At 36.8% G+C, this 17,324-nt stretch overlaps 1 protein-coding gene across 1 annotated transcript in view; it reads right to left on the reverse strand.

Moving 5' to 3' along the window:
* The window catches only part of IKZF3 (IKAROS family zinc finger 3), a 34,764-nt gene extending 22,359 nt beyond the window's left edge, over positions 1 to 12,405 (reverse strand). The window contains exons 1-3 of the mRNA XM_085318854.1: positions 12,314 to 12,405; positions 6,655 to 6,708; positions 5,311 to 5,421 (exon numbers count right to left, since the gene is read on the reverse strand). Coding sequence (XP_085174980.1) covers positions 5,311 to 5,421; positions 6,655 to 6,708; positions 12,314 to 12,320 — 172 coding nt within the window. The 5' untranslated portion in view covers positions 12,321 to 12,405. The remainder of the gene's footprint in view (positions 1 to 5,310; positions 5,422 to 6,654; positions 6,709 to 12,313) is intronic.
* Positions 12,406 to 17,324: the final 4,919 nt, after the last annotated feature.

Genomic DNA, 17,324 nt, shown 5'->3' on the forward strand with positions numbered 1-17,324 from the left:
TTGCTTAAAAACTAAAACATCACAATCTTCATAAAGTTAAATGTATCCATTTCACTCAACTGTAAAAGAATTTCTAGTRCTAAATATTCCAGATTTAGAGGCTTGAATTTTAGGTCACAAATCTACCCTCTCCAACTTTATATTTTTATAATTAAATATTTATTTATTATTTTTAGCGTGGTCTTCTACAGAGGCTTATTCATTCAGTCTCTATTCTTTTAGTAACATTCAGACCTAAATGCTAAATTCAATCTTATCTGGCAGAGGGGCAAGTTTCTCAAAATTACTCAATTTTGACAACTGGCCTGCTCAACAGATGGCCCAGGAGTACATGCAGCTCTTGAAACCACTCCTGGAGGTGGTGCTCCAGCACCAGGAGAAATTGTGTTTGGTGCATTTGGCAGGTGAGATACAACAACATACTGTTCAACAACAATACATGCAATTCCAGGCTAGCCAGCTGGCTCCTCAGCACCGTTACAGCACTCTATTAAATAAAGTTTATAATGGCTCCTGCATAGCAGCAGAGGGAACAAAAATAGGAATAGAAACTGGAGCATGTGAATGTAGCATAATGTAAATTGGTGCTGAGAATATGGAAAACTACCTTGAAGTACCAGAAGTAAAATATGGTGTTGAGCTCACACTGCAACTCTGCATAACTCAATTCAAAGTCAACATGACAACTCCTCTGAAAATCAAGTTTCATTAGTTCCAACCTTCATTAGCTTCAACGGTCACAGAACCACTTGTTGCATTTCAACTGAGCTTTGACTCTTCTGGATTTATTTCTGCTTTCCAACTGTTCCAGCAGCACAAACAATAGTAGACCTACCCCTTAAACTCACACCTTTTGTGCCAAATGTGTAGACTAGTCTGGAGGCAAAACACTASTCATCTTAATTTCTTCTTTCCATCAACCTATGTTTCCAAAAATGGACTAGTTTCTACAGTGACATGTGATCTGACTTCCTAGGGCCACTTTCTCACCTCCATTCTTTTACTTCTGTGTGCTGTACAGGGAAAAATAAATAAATAAATAGATAAATAAATCCAGTTGCCCTGGTCTAGATTTTACTTTAATGTCAAAGGAATAAATATTTCTCCCTCCTTTTATTTCAATGAATTATTTTGTATGAATCTGCAAGTTACACATCGTAGAACAAGTGAAAAAAGGTGCTTTAAAAGCTATAGAAAGAAATCTGTAATCTATTGAAAGTCACTAYGTATCCATTCCCCTTCTGAGCTTTGTCTTGTTTGATAGCTGACACTGACTGTCAGATGTCTCAAAAGCAACCCATTCTATTTTCCTGCTAACTATGATGGGTGAAACAGGATAAGGAAATAACTGCACTTTTCTGACTATTTCAGAGCACTCAGAATATCCGACTTCCCATATCTTTCAGCCTTGGGTGCTCTGGGCTACCAACAATGCAGGATAATCCAAGCTGATGTCAATCATTTACAAGCTGTAGTGACACCAACTCATGTTGATGTCACTGAACATGCTTGGCAGCATTCCTGCTGTTGACATTACAGTACTGTAGAGCTAAAACAAAGTCAAGAGGATCCTTTGTTGATAACATTAAGATACAACTTTCAGCTCATACATAGCCACCAAAGCACAGAGACTTGACATACTTAAGCAGTACAGACTCCTTGCCTGGTTTTAACACTTACAGAAATCCCCTGTTAAGTGAACTTCTGCAGCAAAGTACTGCTGATGTTGTGAGATAACCTCTGAGTCCCATGAGCGGTAGGGCTCGATCTGGGCTTGGGAGATGTAATATTCTGATAAAAAACGACACTTCCTTTTCAGGCAGATAAGTGCGTGTGCTAACAGCACCACTGGAACCTCAGTGCATGCTGAAGCGAGGGTTTGTCAGCCTCTCCTGTCTCACTCCAGCCTTTTAACCGCCCCCTTTCACACACCTAAATGCAGCAGCAATTAGCATCCATAAACCACAAATGTGGCTTCTATTTCTTTTTATTTCACAACCATGAAAGCTAGCTAACATTCATAACACTGAAAAAGTTGTCTGCCTCAACAGATGAGGGAATTAAGACATAATTAAACACTTGTACTTGACAGTGACTCCCATGGGAAATAATGCATTTTTTTATTTAATTTTTAAATTAAGGACTCTTCAGCTTTGGCCACTCAAGGTTGCAGTGGTGGGTGTACATAAAGAAGCAAGGGAAATCAAAATCCTTCCTGGGGTATCTGTTTCATTACTTGTCTCTTTTCTGACTAGATACAGGAAGCACCATGGGAACAGTGTATCTTTATGGTTGTGCACAGGCACACAGCATGTGCACCACAGCATGCAGCTTAACTCCCTTGGGGCAAAAAAAAGGCTTTTGTTTTTTTTTATTCTCCATCAAGCTTTTAATTAACATATTATTATAGTCTTCTAACTGTTTCCCCTATACTTAGTGATCACCATAGTCGAAGCCCTTCTAGAAGGGGCATAATGATAACGACAGGTTGAATTGAGCTCATTGAAAGGAATCTTAATCTATCAGTTATGACACAGACAGAATGAACAAAACAGCAGCCAGTGTGTTTGCATGCACACAGAAAAGTACAAATTTGAAACTGTTAGCTGCAAAAGTGCATTTTTTCACCAAAAGAGCACCATTCCTAAAGACATTTTGATGCTATACATTAGTTTATTTACTACCTTTATGAAGTTTCTATAGCCTTTTGACAGGATTGCAGTATCCTTTTCTGCAGACCTAACATAAAAGGCTCCACAAAACTCGAGTTAGACAGCATCTAGATTTGACCAGTTTCCATCTTCTGTTCAAAGCCTCAGAGTAAATTCCCAGGGTGTGTTAAGTGACACCCATTAATAATGCCAAGAGTCACAGAAAAGCAGTATGGGTACCACTTAGTATGAATGCTTAACCATGAAACATGGAAAAAACAGACATAATCATATTGACGAAAAATATTGTTATAGACATATTAAGGYGAGGGAAAGCAGACTATCAAATGCTTCATCTCACTATTCAAGACAATGGCCTCATGCTCTTACGATAGCCCACAGTAGACGAAACAAACCCTGCGGACATGGATCACACATGGCTTCAGGAGAAAAAAGAATTTTCTGTATAGTATGCTATCATYAACGATGAATTGTGAAAGTACAAATAATGAAGTTCTGGAATTGTTCACTCCAAAAGGAAGGGATTGTGGATACTATGACTAAKGAGAACTATGTATAAACTCTTCTGTTTGTTTCTTTCTTTCTTCAAATTTAACATATAATGAGCATATTAGTGGATCAAAGCAAGATATACACAAATTTACAAAAAGGTTCACCTGGCAAAGCCAGGTCAAATGTCAGAATTTTTCAATAGCCATACTTTTCAGGTGTAGGAAGAAGGCAATTAACTTTCAAATAGCTTTCATCAATACTGATATTTCTATTCTGGGATTCTGGAAAACACTATATATTCACTTTTACGAGGGTTACCTTGCTTTCTAGAGTAAGCAAAGTGTAATTCATCTGCACAAGTTAAGATTCTACAATGCAGACATTTTACTGAGCTACACTTCATTGACAATAAAAGGAGTCCTCATAAGAAACACCTATTTTGGGGACACAAGACAAATCATCCTAAGCCAGGCACCCAAATTAGTGCACACTATTTCTCTCCATTGACTGTCAAGGCCGGATACTAGCTCAGTTACAGGTACCTACAGCATCAGTGTCTAAGCAAGAAGAATTTAACACTCAGCATGATCTCTTTCACGACTGCAGGACTTTCTTCAGCTTTTGTATCATTTTGTGCTTTGTGCTTTATATACGTTTTATTTTTAATAATTTAGAATTTCAAAATTGGAATATTGTGTTTTAATCCAAGATTAAATCATAACATTTATGCGGTGGGAACRAACAAGGCTAGCTGGGTGACAAAACAGAAAGAATCCTTTAGTGATTTACGCAATATGTAAACCCTACCTCAGAAAACTACTATCCAAAGACACAGACGTAATTTGCCTTGACACTAGTATACTTCCATGGACATGTTGTACTTCAGAGAAAACATGAAACTGGTAAAATCATGTATGTCCTTTCCTCAGTATATATACCACATCCTCTACCAGGCAGCATTTTTCACTGTTTGTGGTTGAGAACTGGCATAAATGAACACACTCAGTTCACTGGCAGGAATGTTTATTAATGCTGTGATTTCAGTTTATGAGCTCCTACATCAAGGAAGAAATTCAAGGCCTCTTGCTCTGCACATTTGCAATATACCTGTATGAACTCTGGATTCCAAGGTCCTGTAAGGCTGCTGAGAGTGCAGGATATGCTTCTTTTATCTATTCACTTAAGTGGTCCTAAGAGTTTTTTAAAGATGCACAGAAGGATACATTCATGTAGGTTCTCTTTTAAAATAAAAATAGTATATATTGTTTTAATGTTTTACTTTTATCTTTATCTTCCTTAAGAGATGAATAAAAAGTGTTTACTCTTTGAATTACACCATAAATATGGGGAGCTGACCAACTTTTTCTTCCTCCATAGTTTGAAGTAGGGGATTACCTCTACATTTTTAATTGTACACGGCTGAATTGTTCTATGAATTTAAATAACCTGTCTTATCTTTCCAAGAGAGAAAATAAATTTGTCTGATTATTTTTAGATGTCAGAGTAGCTTAATAATACTGATAAACAAGTGCTGTCCTAACATATGCATTTGTCATAGTCAAACTACTTATTCCTCCAACAAAAATTTTAGTCAATTCGTTTCAATAATAAGAGATTACTTTTGGGAGAATGAGTCCACATGCAGTTCACTACCCGCATATCAGATAAATTGGTTTATTCCACATCTTTCTGTCTGAAGCTTTTTCATATCTCCAAATCTTATATTCACAATGACATAAAACATACTTTATCCCCTCTGTTGTGATCCAATAAGTACATAGTACATTAAAAACTCTAATGGAAAGAAAAACTTTTCTTAAAGAGTCTGTATGCTATGATGCACATTAAAAGAGCTCATCATACCTGTACATCTTTTTAAACCCGTATTTCATAGATACTATATAAATGACTTATTTAATGCATGAGAGGTTCCCTGATAGAAAATAGCTGCTCCTCTCTGTGTTATAAAGGAATAAATGTTAAAATGCTCTAAACTGTAATCGTATCTTTACTCCTTTCACAGACATGCAGGCAAAAGGGAGTCATGATCCAGAATGAACTTTTTGGTCATTATCATAGCATAACCAGATGAGTAAAAGAGGACAAAATGTAACTATTAACTTTCATCATTCAATCCCCACTTTACCTGCTGCTTCTTCATTAGACTCATTGCGTTCCTTCATTTCCTCCACATTATCCATACCTTCCATTTCCTGGGAATTGTTCAAATTACAGTCTTTCAAAACCTCCTGTCCTTCTGAAAAAAAGGGAATTGTTGAAAATAATTAACAATTTATGCTACAAGAACATTTCCAGGCAATTACCTCAAAGTATGTGCAAACCTCCCAATATTGTTCGCAATTCTCATAATGATCTTTCTATAAATATATTAGATTGCAATTTGTCTGAAGGGATTTGCTTAGATCTCCAAGAAGTGTACAAAAACTCTTACACAGAGTATGCATCTTTAAATAACTCTTCAGCTTTTGCTTAGATTTAATTATTCTGGAGATTGCTCTGAGAACAGAACGGGAATTAATTAAATATGTGTAAATGTGTGTCTTATTTATTCCAATAACTGCTGATAACAGGTAAGCAAGCAAGCTCTTCAAAGCATGCAAGAGGAATCACAACTTTACTTTGTTCAGTTGGGGCAAAATGTTAATCACTAGCCACAGTCCAAGAACCTGCTGAAGCATGTGTTTAATTTGAAGCCGCTTTGAATGCAACTGGACTTTTAGGCTTATTTTGTTTTTAAACATCAATATTATCAGAAAGTTTTCTACTCATCACTGCAGCAGCAGTATGTCCCAGTATTCCAAGCCTCTTATCTGAAGGAAATCCATAGCTGAAGATATAATAAAATTTGAGTGAAATTTTTCAACCAAAACGTCTTTCCTAAAATAGTATTATACTGATCAACACAACATTTTTCATATTCCTGTAAATTTCAACTATTGTTGAAAAAGATAAAATTGACAGAATGTTTTCTTCAAGCAATTCTGCCAACTTTTAAAATTCAAAGCAACATTTAAAATTGTTTTAGCTTTCTGAACACTTGGATAATAAAACAGACATTTCTTCTCAAGCTAAATATTATATTGAATCGGAAACTTTTATTTTTGATTAGCTAAAAGGCAAAACACTTGTCTAGCACACACAAAGGTCTATTTTCAGCTTTTCAAAAATGCAATCAACCAAAATTATTCTTGCATCTCTAAGAAACCTTACATCTTTATTCTGAAAACATTCCTTTCCTACCATACAGTCTTGTTTTCTTTAGTATCATTTTTCGATCTTATACTGAACTTGCATTCTTTTCTTTCAATTCTGGAATATAATTTTTTCCTTTAATGTCCATCTTCACATTTATGACTGTTATTCAGTTTTCTGGGAGTCTGAACAAGCTGCAATTCTTGTATTTTTCTCCATTTAAAATTATTATTTTCAGGAGAGGAGGGAAAAAAACAGAATTCAAAAAGTATAGTACCTGCAGCCACTGGCTGTTCCTGAGAATTACTTAGGTCCATACCTGTCTCTGAATCTGCAAAAGACAGAGAAAAGTAGTCTGAATTGCTTAACATTTAAAACCATTTATGATACAATAGTATTCTAATCTTATGTACTCCTTTTTTCCTGACATCAAACAAGACTGAAAAAGCAAAATCCTAAAAGAAATACCTGCTAAATAATTGTTACATTTAATTGTACAATTTCTTTGCATCTTGAGCACTGCCATGTGTCCTGAAAAAGGAACCAATGTTATTCTCTTAACTTCTGCAAATTATAGAACAAAATAACTTACATTTTCTATTTAACACCATCTTCCACCCTCTAAGCACACTATATGATAGTAAATCTATATGGTGTGAATCTCTACAAAGCATCAAGTGCAAGACATTTCTATATCTCTTTTTACTAAGGCTACATGATTTTAAGGGGAATGCAAATTTAATTCCCATTTAGAAATTCTGACAGGGATCATACAGCAAGAATTTTAAAAATCTGTAGAGGACTGCATAAGAGGCCTTGTTTCCAGAAGTGCTGCATACTCAGTAGCCCTCTTCTAAGTCAACACAAACTGCAGACATTTACATCTCCCACTCTACTGCCTAAATTTAGGTTGTCAAATCTAATGGAGGTTCAGATCTGGCCCATCCAGATAAGTCTTTACTTGATGCCTCGCTGTCATGAGGTTTCATTGAGAGCAGGGTTAATTTTCTTAACAGTATCACAGCTTCCTTCTTCCTTTCTCCCCCTCACTTTTTTGCCCCCCCCCTTTATATATATACTTAACATATCAAAAAATACATTATCATCTTTGTACATAAATAATAGCTCCAGGACTCAAACTCATTCCTGACCGTTACGTAACAGAAACACACATACAGTGGCCATGAGGTGTTAACCACTAGTGACATTTCCCCGTAATTATCTCTACCACCACTTCACTTCATATGGAACATTTCTGTGGTCTCTGCAACATCCAAATATAAAACTCTATTAACTATAAAGTAAAAAAGCCTATTATCAGATGAGGCTACTCCAAAAATTCTGCACAAATAGAAATTGGGCTGATTCAACAAAATAAAAGCAAGCTCAGATAAGAAAAAAGCAACAGATCTGTCCAACAAAGGTTTTTTAAATGTCTGGTTATATAGTCTCCAAAATGCAAACATTCATCTTCTATTTTTCRAAAATGGGGCTAAGAGTTACATTATGTATGTAGTTCTCATTACTCTTAACTCACTATCAGCAAACAGCAGCATGAAAAAAAATGCATTTAAGAATGGGCTTTATTAATGATTTAAGCCATCCAGCACTGGTCTAAACTCTTTAGAGTSTAACTCCTGACTACAGAAGAGTTGTTAAGCTATCATTAGCACTTAGGAAGTGTATCCTAATATTAAATCAGAGTTCCTATCCTTTCATGAATATTGAGCATGAATGAAGTTTTTGCATTATGCCTCTTTTATTAGAACTAAGCATGTCACATTAACTTGTGTCATAAACAGAGCCATAGAGTTGAATAAAAAACAATGTTCAAATATTTAATAAGTCTGTATTTAAAAATAAATAAATAAATAAATAAATAAAAGATGAACTCCACAGTTATGGCTTTTTATTTATCTTTGTTTCATTTTATCATCCTGGGAAAAATAAGGTACAAAGAAACAAATGGACCAATTTATACCACAAATACTGATTGGAAAATACCAGTCAGTATATGGCAAATGAGCAAAAATCTCCTTAATACTAATTTTATTTTACATCAATAAACAGATATTAAAATTACACAAATCCTTGTGATTATGCAAATGATTAATCTTTGGGCAAGAGAATCCAATGTTCATTATTCTGAAATATTTGAACTCCATTTTAATTACATGCAAAAGTTTTGTGCAGGAGCCTCATTTGACTGATATAAGACTGTTAACTGGTTAAAGCTGCAGGACTTAGTAAAAAGGATGTATTCCACATGTGTGCCGGTGTGATTTTATAATTCCATCACAATTCTGTGCTTCCAAGGGTTGTTAGGAGGTCTTGAAAAGAAAAATTGAAGTCCCACAGATGCTGTTTTAAATTAAGATAAATTTGCATCTACTTCTGTATCAATATATTGTTTTAGAAACCATTGCATTCAAACCAGGACTTCTCCCTAGCACGTAGTCATTCCATTACAGATGCACACATTGCTATAGATTGTTCAGTAAATTGTATCAGCACAAGCTACTGTATTTTAGGACTCAAAACAACACCATTACTTGTCAATAAACTTTTCTTTCACAAGCACATCTTTGAACTATAACTGCAGCATAATTGCTATAGAATAGTACTGCATGAACCATGCAATGCCATAACAGGATTTGTTTAGCCAGTTCGCAGACACACGTCTATCTAACGTAGAGCATGCCTCCGCTAATTTATCTATATTTTGCTGAGCATTACAAATTCCTATCAATGACGGGCTTCTGGGCAGCACAAACCCTCTAAAAAGACAAGAATAATGACATAATGTGTAACATTTTCCCATCGACAAACATGTCAGTCTTCATATTGCTTTTAAACATATTATATCCACGCCTCTGTACCTCGCTTCTTTATGATATAAGTCTTCTTTCAAAAAAGCTTCTTATAACCTTAGTGGTCTCTTAGTATTTAACCTCAGATCTCTTTTCTTAGGAAAGTATTTTAAGCCAAAACCTTCTCCGTGTCACATAAATGTGCTAGAAGGACAGAGTCTGGGAAGTTTCCACCCCCATTCTATACAAATAATAAGACCATACTTTTACCTAACGTTCAGAAAAGCACAAACAGGGAAATCACTTACTTAATACGTTAGTCTTCCCAAACTTCAAAGAGATCCACTGACTAGGGTGCATGGAAAGAATCTACTTGTCTTACATGTATATTGCAGCTGACGCACGATGATCATTTACAAAGCAGAAGTAAAATTCACATGTTTTGAAACCTATCCTTAACCATCCTGTGTTCTACACCAATAGCCAAAGTGAGCAAAAATATTCAAATAGCTTGTTGAAGAAGTGTTATGGCATTTTAATACATAATTGTATTAATATTTTACTCTGGCATTTGATGAGTTAATAGAAGCAACAAAACTAACTGCATTTTAACCAAAAATTGCATTTTTGAAATAAACTATACCACTAATATCCTTTTAATATCAATACAGTAGAAGGCAGCGGAACAAGAGGCAAAGCTTGAATTATTATGGTCTTATCTGTTTGCCTCCAAAGCAAAAATCAGAACACTGCTATTGTATTACCAGCTGTATTTTTTGATCCAACAGCATTCCAAAGGTCAAGTCTTTTCAAATTCCATTCACAATTAGCCCTGCTATCACTGCATGTAAAGCAAATATGCTAGTTTCCTTGTCTTCACATGGTCTTAAGCCAAAATAAAAATATCTGGGCCTCTGTCCTACAGTCAGACCCACAGACTATCACTAAATCCCCACAGCAGAACTCAATGTCTTTGTTATGTGCAGTGGTCAAACTCTTTTGCCTCAGTACATTTTTCATCTCCAAGCTATGTTATATTCTTAACAAGAGAAAGCGCATCTAATTTTCTGACTCAATGGCTTTCTTTGGTATTTACAATCTCAATAGCTTCCTGAATAAAGTATCCAGGGGCCTGCTTCATCTTTTATGAAATAAAAGTTAAAAAAAAAAAAAAAACTTTCAGATTATATCATTGTTCCTAATAACATTTTTCTCATGATCTCAGAGAACTGTTATTAGTTTTATTTCATTTTAAAATATTCTTGTTTCTATTACTATTCACTTTCCTTTAATGACTGAAATATTTCAAGTTTCAGAGTAGTTTATCATATTAAAAAAAAATAAAATGTTTCCTACTATTTCCATTCTAGTACTCTCTGAAATGCAAGATGCATTTTAAAAAAGGCTTGAAAATCCTAAGMATAGCAATATTCAGATGTTCTTTCAGCCAACGTATTTCTCAGAAATAAACACTTTGTGCTTTTAGTAATAGGGCCTCTAATACTCCATTACTCTTATGTACCACATACTGTTTTAAATGGTATAGGCACCATTTGGGGAAGAAATGCTGATCAGGAATATGTAACTAACAGTAACATTTTGATTTTCACAAAACAACATAATCTGTTCTAGCTGTAGGATGTGATCTAAAAAAAAAAAAAAGTGGAATATATTTTAGTAACTCAACATACTCATGCCAGCATAAAAAGTGGAAATCATAGCATATGGTCAGACGCCTGTGATCTCTGGCAAAATAATCTACTCATACAGAGATGGGATCAAGTAAATATTGCACATTCTGGCTTACCGGACTCAGCTCTCAAACACCTACTCTTGCAAGTATTAATTATCCAATCAGTAACCTGAAACTCCTCACACTGAGCACAGTGAAAAAATCAAGGAAACAAATCTTGCTCCTTTTTCTCAATGGCAAATTTCCCCTTTAATTCAATGGAACTACAATTTTATCCAAGACCTACGAAAACAGAGACATATAGCAGTCACTGTATCCAAAGATGATACAGTATAACACCATCTTTTACATTAACTTCATCCCCAAACATAACAAGTCTTATTATACTTAGACACATTAACTGCTTTTTATAAGCCCCACACGCAGCACTCAAACTTGAAGGGTAACTCCTACATTAACTTTTAAGTTCCTATTAAGAAATAGGAAGATGAAAGGGTGATTAAAAAAAAAAAAAAAACTTTAGAATGGCAGAAATACGCTTATTTTCTCAACAGAGACTAAAGTTACTGGCACACCTGAAGAGCTTTAATCTCCCACAAAAGATGTACCTGGGTCCCAACTTGATTGACTACAAAAATGTAATTGCATTTAAGTGCCAAACAGCTACCATGCCCATTATTTCAGAACATTCTTTACAACTCTCAAGCTGCAATACTCTGATTTAAGTCAGATTGTATTTAAATAATTATCTTTATAGAAACAAATGTTTTAAAATCCTTTGACAAAGAGATTATCTTTAAAAAAAAACAAAAACAAATGAATCTAACTTAAAATAAAAAACACTTCAACTTAGTGAGACAAGGCAGAATCTACAGTCGAGCCTTTAAAATGATTTAAAATAGCATAGTAAGAATATCTACCTCTGAAATAATAAATAAGTGCCACTCCATGAAGCTTTTTATCAGGCTTGTTAAAAGTTATAGTAATTTTGTCTTTCTACAGAAGCTAATTATCCTGTAGCCCAAGATTAACTTGCAACACGCTTTTTACTGGCTCTGAAAGTTGCATGCAGTTTCTACTAGCAAAAGAAACCAACACGCCCTTTAATTCGTTAAAATCTAGAATATGAACAGTAGATAAAGCAGGCTCTAAGCCCAACTTCATCATACATGTTGTGATGTTTCTGAAATTAAACACACACATAAAAAAGCCTCGTTCGTTTCCTGTTTAATTGCAACGTGCAATTAGATTTCTCCTCCAGAGGCTGCAATCTGTTTGCAAAAAGCGTTGAAGAAGGAGCAGTTTAGGACTAAAGGCGAGGTCGAACACGGTGCAGCCGCTACAAGCGCACCGAAGAGGGTCACCGGGGAGGAGCGGGCGCTCCGCGAGCGGCAGCTCCTTCCCCCCGGGGAAGAAGCGGGGTCGTTTCTCACCTTCCATGCTCCGGCTGCGGCTCCCGGCTCCACGTGCCCGCCCGGGCTCGGGGACTGTCAGAGCGGGCGGCGGGAGCTCCCCGGCCTCTCCTCCCGCCCGCCACGGGCACCGTGACATCCGGCCCCGCGCCGCGCCGGCGCTCGGCGGGCGGAGAGCGGCGCCGGGCGGCGGAGAGCGGCGCCGCCGCCGGCCCCCCGCGGCCGCGCTCCGGAGGCGGCAGGAGACCGTCCTCGCCGGAGCTCGCCATAGCCGAGTGGGGGCTTTTCGATGGGCTCCGCTAGCAGCGCTTCGCCTCGCACGCACGTGCGAGCTGCGCTGCCCCCCTGGAAGGGAAAGCGGTGGGGGGCGAAGCGTGCGTTTTTGGGGGTGAGGAAGGCCCAGCCATTTCGTAAGTAGCGCAATTATCATCAGGTGTTGAAGAACGCCTTCAAAACATGAGATCTATACTGGTCCTGGCATGTCATTGCCTTCTAGCACTTTGTGGCAAAGCCCCGTGTGCCCTACCTGTAGCCAAGACACCTCCAGTAGAAATCCCGAGGTGGTATCAGTGTACAGCACTGAAAAACGACGCAGACAGAAGGCGAATGTTGGGGAGGGAGAGTAGGGCATACTCCTATTTTTGCACAAAACACTAAAGGAAAAAAAAAGAAAAGAAAGAAACCCTGGTCTCTGGAAAAAAAAACATCCCAACAAGCTTCATGGGCCCTATCAGAAATGGCTTCTTGACATGCCCTCATAAAGAAGCCATAATAGGTCCCCAAACAGGCACAACCAGGATTAGGGACCAGGTAGACTGCAGAGAGGGAAATCATGAAATGAGGGTGACACTTCTTTAGAGGCTGCATCAGCAAGAGAGAGGCACTTAGTTTTGAGTGTCCCGACTCTCAGAGCTGTAACACACCGAGGCTTCTAAAAAGAACCAAAAATACATAATCTCAGGCTTTTCTGTGTCTCAGCACTGCCAAGTGTGTCCTGTTTGTTGAGGCTGAGAGGTTCCTTCGCTGTCATAAGAGTGGGAATCAAACAGCAGTTCTTTAAATGGCTTGCTGGACAGCCTCACAAGGATTCCCCCATACCTTGTGGTTCAGACCCACTCTCATGTTCATTGCCAAGGAAGTCAGAGGATCCCACAGATTCCCAGATGAACAGCTGTCTTCAACACAAATCTCCACTTGCATAMGTATCAGACAGAAAGAGCGTCCTCCATTTCCTCTGTCTTCCCTGAGCACTCTCGTGTGGGAAGCCATTTGACAAGCCCTTCCGTGAAGGGATTGCCAGTGACATAAATGGGTCCATAATGTATTGTAGAAGTCCAGTTAAAAATACTGCATAGCATTTTGGGGAGTTTTTCATCTTCAAAGCCCGTAACAAGTCCTAATACCCAAAATACTGCTTGAAAGCTAAATATGATTTAATTCAGGTCATTCAAAGGACAATAGCCAGTCATATAAAGAGTTTAACAGGGTGATCCAACTATTTTGTGTTGGCAGATTTCTTATTTTTTTATACAATGTAGAGCACAGTAGTTTAAGATTTTGAATTTGTATGGCAATAGAGTGCTATGATGCCGCCACACATAAAAGAACAATGTCTTTTCTATATACTTAATTTCCTTTGTGTGTAATTTGTCATGGTTCTATTTACACACCATGTAAATATGGCAATGGGGTCTCACAACTGTTACACGAATGCAGCTTTCTTTGCATTATTTTTTTCATAAGTGATACTCYTCAGACTGTACATTAAAATTAGATGACTGAAATAACACTAGGTTTTATTTTAATCTTATAGAGCTAGTTGTTTTTCTTAAACAAAATAGCTTTGCTATATAAAAGAAAATCAATTTACAAAACTGTTTAATAAATTCAAGCAAAAATTAATTTCATTAGAAAAAGATTTTGAAGCTTGTTAAATGATCATTTTTGCACATCTAGTAAAAGTCTGAAGGGAAGCTTCATCTACCCTAGGAAGTTTGAGGTGTTCCAGACCAATGTACTCTTTAATTTATAGGGTAGCTAAGAAATAGTCTTTAAAAAAACAAACAAAGCCCAGAGATATTTACCAAGAAAAGGTCTAAGAAAGATTCTAGTTGGCCTAGATATCAAATCAGTACAAATCAGCAGAGAACATCAGTACAGAACAGTCAGTACCTGGCATGCTTTGACCTCAACATATAATGTGCCTGCAGCTTCAGACTCTGGTGAGCCAAAGAGACAACAGAGAGGGGGGAGGGGGGAAAAGAAAAAAAATCAAAACCAAAATGCTTTATATTAAAGGCTCACTGATGGTTTTCATTATGACTTTAGTCAGGTGTACTTCTGGACCCTTGAAGTTATTTTTGCATCTCTTTATTACAGTTTTCTACTTTTTTATTATATCAGGTTTGGGGTTTGGGGTTTTGTTTTGTTTTGTTTTGACTTGCAGTTCATTTATAGTTTTAAAACTGACAAATGAATGCTGTGGAGTAAGAAGATTGATGGAGACTTAATGCATATTGTTCCTTGAATATATACATTTCCACAAAGGGGTCCTACAGAAATCAGTAAGAATACTCATGTAGCTGCAAACTCTAGATGTTAATAAAATGGGAAATTAAATATTGATGTTACCTGATCATTTGGAAGATATAAAACTGGATAGTGTGAATGTCTATTACCAAGGCTCTAGTGTGTGATAACTAGACAACATGGAGAAATGATTCTCATACTTACTTTCTGTGTCATCTCAAAGACTGCTCCTTAAGTTGGTGCTTTTCCATCACATCCAAAAAGATTCTGTGAACGTAATGTTAAAAAAAAAGAAATCCAGACTGCTATTCTGAATAATCCTGTATTTCTCCTTTCTGAACTAGTTATGTTTTTTGATTTGGTTTGGTTTGGTTTGGTTTGAAGTAAGAAGAAAGATTCTTGATCTCATGAAACCTACTGGAAGCTCTGGAACCTCCTGCCTTGATCATTAAAAACTTTCTGTTTTCCAGCCCACAATTATTCATAGCCATTTGTTCTTATAGCCAGATTTGATGGTTATTTTCCCCTTACATATTTACCACCATATAATTAGAGAATTGATCTCTGCTTTTATTTCAAAGGCAGAAATCAAAAAAGGATGTATTAAATAGCCTATCAAAAATTGCAATGCATTCACAGCAGCCTTCCTTTGCATTGTCCCTGCTTTAGATCTTTCAACTTGGAGATAAAGTTTGCCTTGCATTCCAGATAATGCCTTTCCAGAGCCTTGTACTACTGGAAATATCCCTGCATAATACCTAGGATAAAATATTTGCCTTTTTCATGATCAAATCTGTAGTCATGTCACAATCAACAAGTTTACTATAGATTTTTTTTCCTCTTTTCCCTTTTTTCAACTAATAGGGCTTCTAGTCACTGGCAAAAATACCTGGTAATTCATAAAGACATGACTTCACATTTTGCCTATTAACCCTCTCCCACATACACACATACATTTCTATTACTCTATTCTTTAAGTTTTTTTTGTCTGAGGTTCACAAACCTATAGTGACAATTTAACAGCCTGTAACTTAGAAATATCATATACTTTGAAAGGAATGAGTCATTTGACTAACACCGCAGACCTCGAGCCTAAGTACTTAGAGATCCGAAACTGCAGAAAAGCTTCATAGTAAAGATACTATTTTACAATAATTAACGAGTTGGATAATGAGGGGCTGGGTAGGACAGTTAAGTTACAGTAGGGTATAAACATCCTTTGGAACAGAGGATGTTCAGACTCAGATATGACTAGTTTATAGCAGATACGTTAAGAACTGAATCATTTTGCCTACATGGCATAAGCATAAAATGTTAACTTTGAGTAAAACTGAAAACACCCAACACAGGGGAATGCTGGACCTTCTTGAGGTGGTCCTAATAACAAACTCTTCAACAACTCAAGGATTTAAAAAATGAGAACTCTGAATTTCTTACACCTTAACCAGACAGTTGAGACATAGTATCTTGGTCTAATGAAGTGTAGGATACTGCTCCCCTACAAAGAGAGAGAAGTGAAATCATGAGGCAGTACACCAACTCAGTAGCGCAAGGGGTTACAAAAGACATAAAACGAGAGGGTGACTAGTTTAAACTAYTAACAGGCTCGCATGAAACTGTTTTCTACCTATTTTCCTTCAATAATTTAACGTCTTTGAGATCTTTTTATTTTTGTATGCCTTATTAAAGAAAATCCATAACTTAAATTCATAACTTCATTTAATAACTTTTACATGWAAGCACTGAATTATAACTTTTACCACTATGTACAAAAACAACTGTAATTTCCACATTGGTTGAGTCCGTATGTGCTAATGCAAATACTATTAAATCGTTTTTTGACACAGGCATGATCTGAGGCTATAATGTAAATACGATGTAGCTAACTACCAAAGGCTTGACCACAGTTTCTGATCTTGAGCATCTCATAATTTCCACTGTGGTCAAATACAAGTACCTTTAACACCATCTTCATGTATGTTTTCTATATGCTATTGTAAAATTCTAGAAGCACAGTATTTTTACTTTCAGGAGATTAAAATTTTTAAGTAAGTCTTCTAAACTTCTAAAACATGCAACTGGCTSAGAAACCACAAAGTATTTAAACAAATGTGGCATTCTGTTCTGTTTTTGAGCCGACAGGATATGCCCAGGTCTTATTTTCTGTCTTTCTTCACAGTGAGTGGTAGGAATGTTTTTTGTTTTTAAGCTCAAAGTAGATCTCCCGTAACAACCTGCTCCAGAAACCAGCACTTTAAGAATAGGCTGGTGTGCAAAGCTTGCAGTTACCTTGTCAAAGTTAGCAGTATTCACAGCGTGGAGACACCAGCCAGGACGTCACTGTGGTTATAGGGCAGTTTCTGTGTGTGTGGAGCGGAGATGCAGGCCACAGCCAATACCTGCACCTATTTCCCCCACCCTATAGTTTCCAGCTGTGTGGGCTAGGAAAGGAAACAGCGCTTCTGAGCACTTACATACAAAAATAGATTTCACTGCACGCTCT

This window comes from Rhea americana, unplaced genomic scaffold (assembly GCF_003343005.1).
Source record: "Rhea americana isolate MKP2758 unplaced genomic scaffold, rheAme1 scaffold_556, whole genome shotgun sequence".
NCBI lineage: Eukaryota > Metazoa > Chordata > Aves > Rheiformes > Rheidae > Rhea > Rhea americana.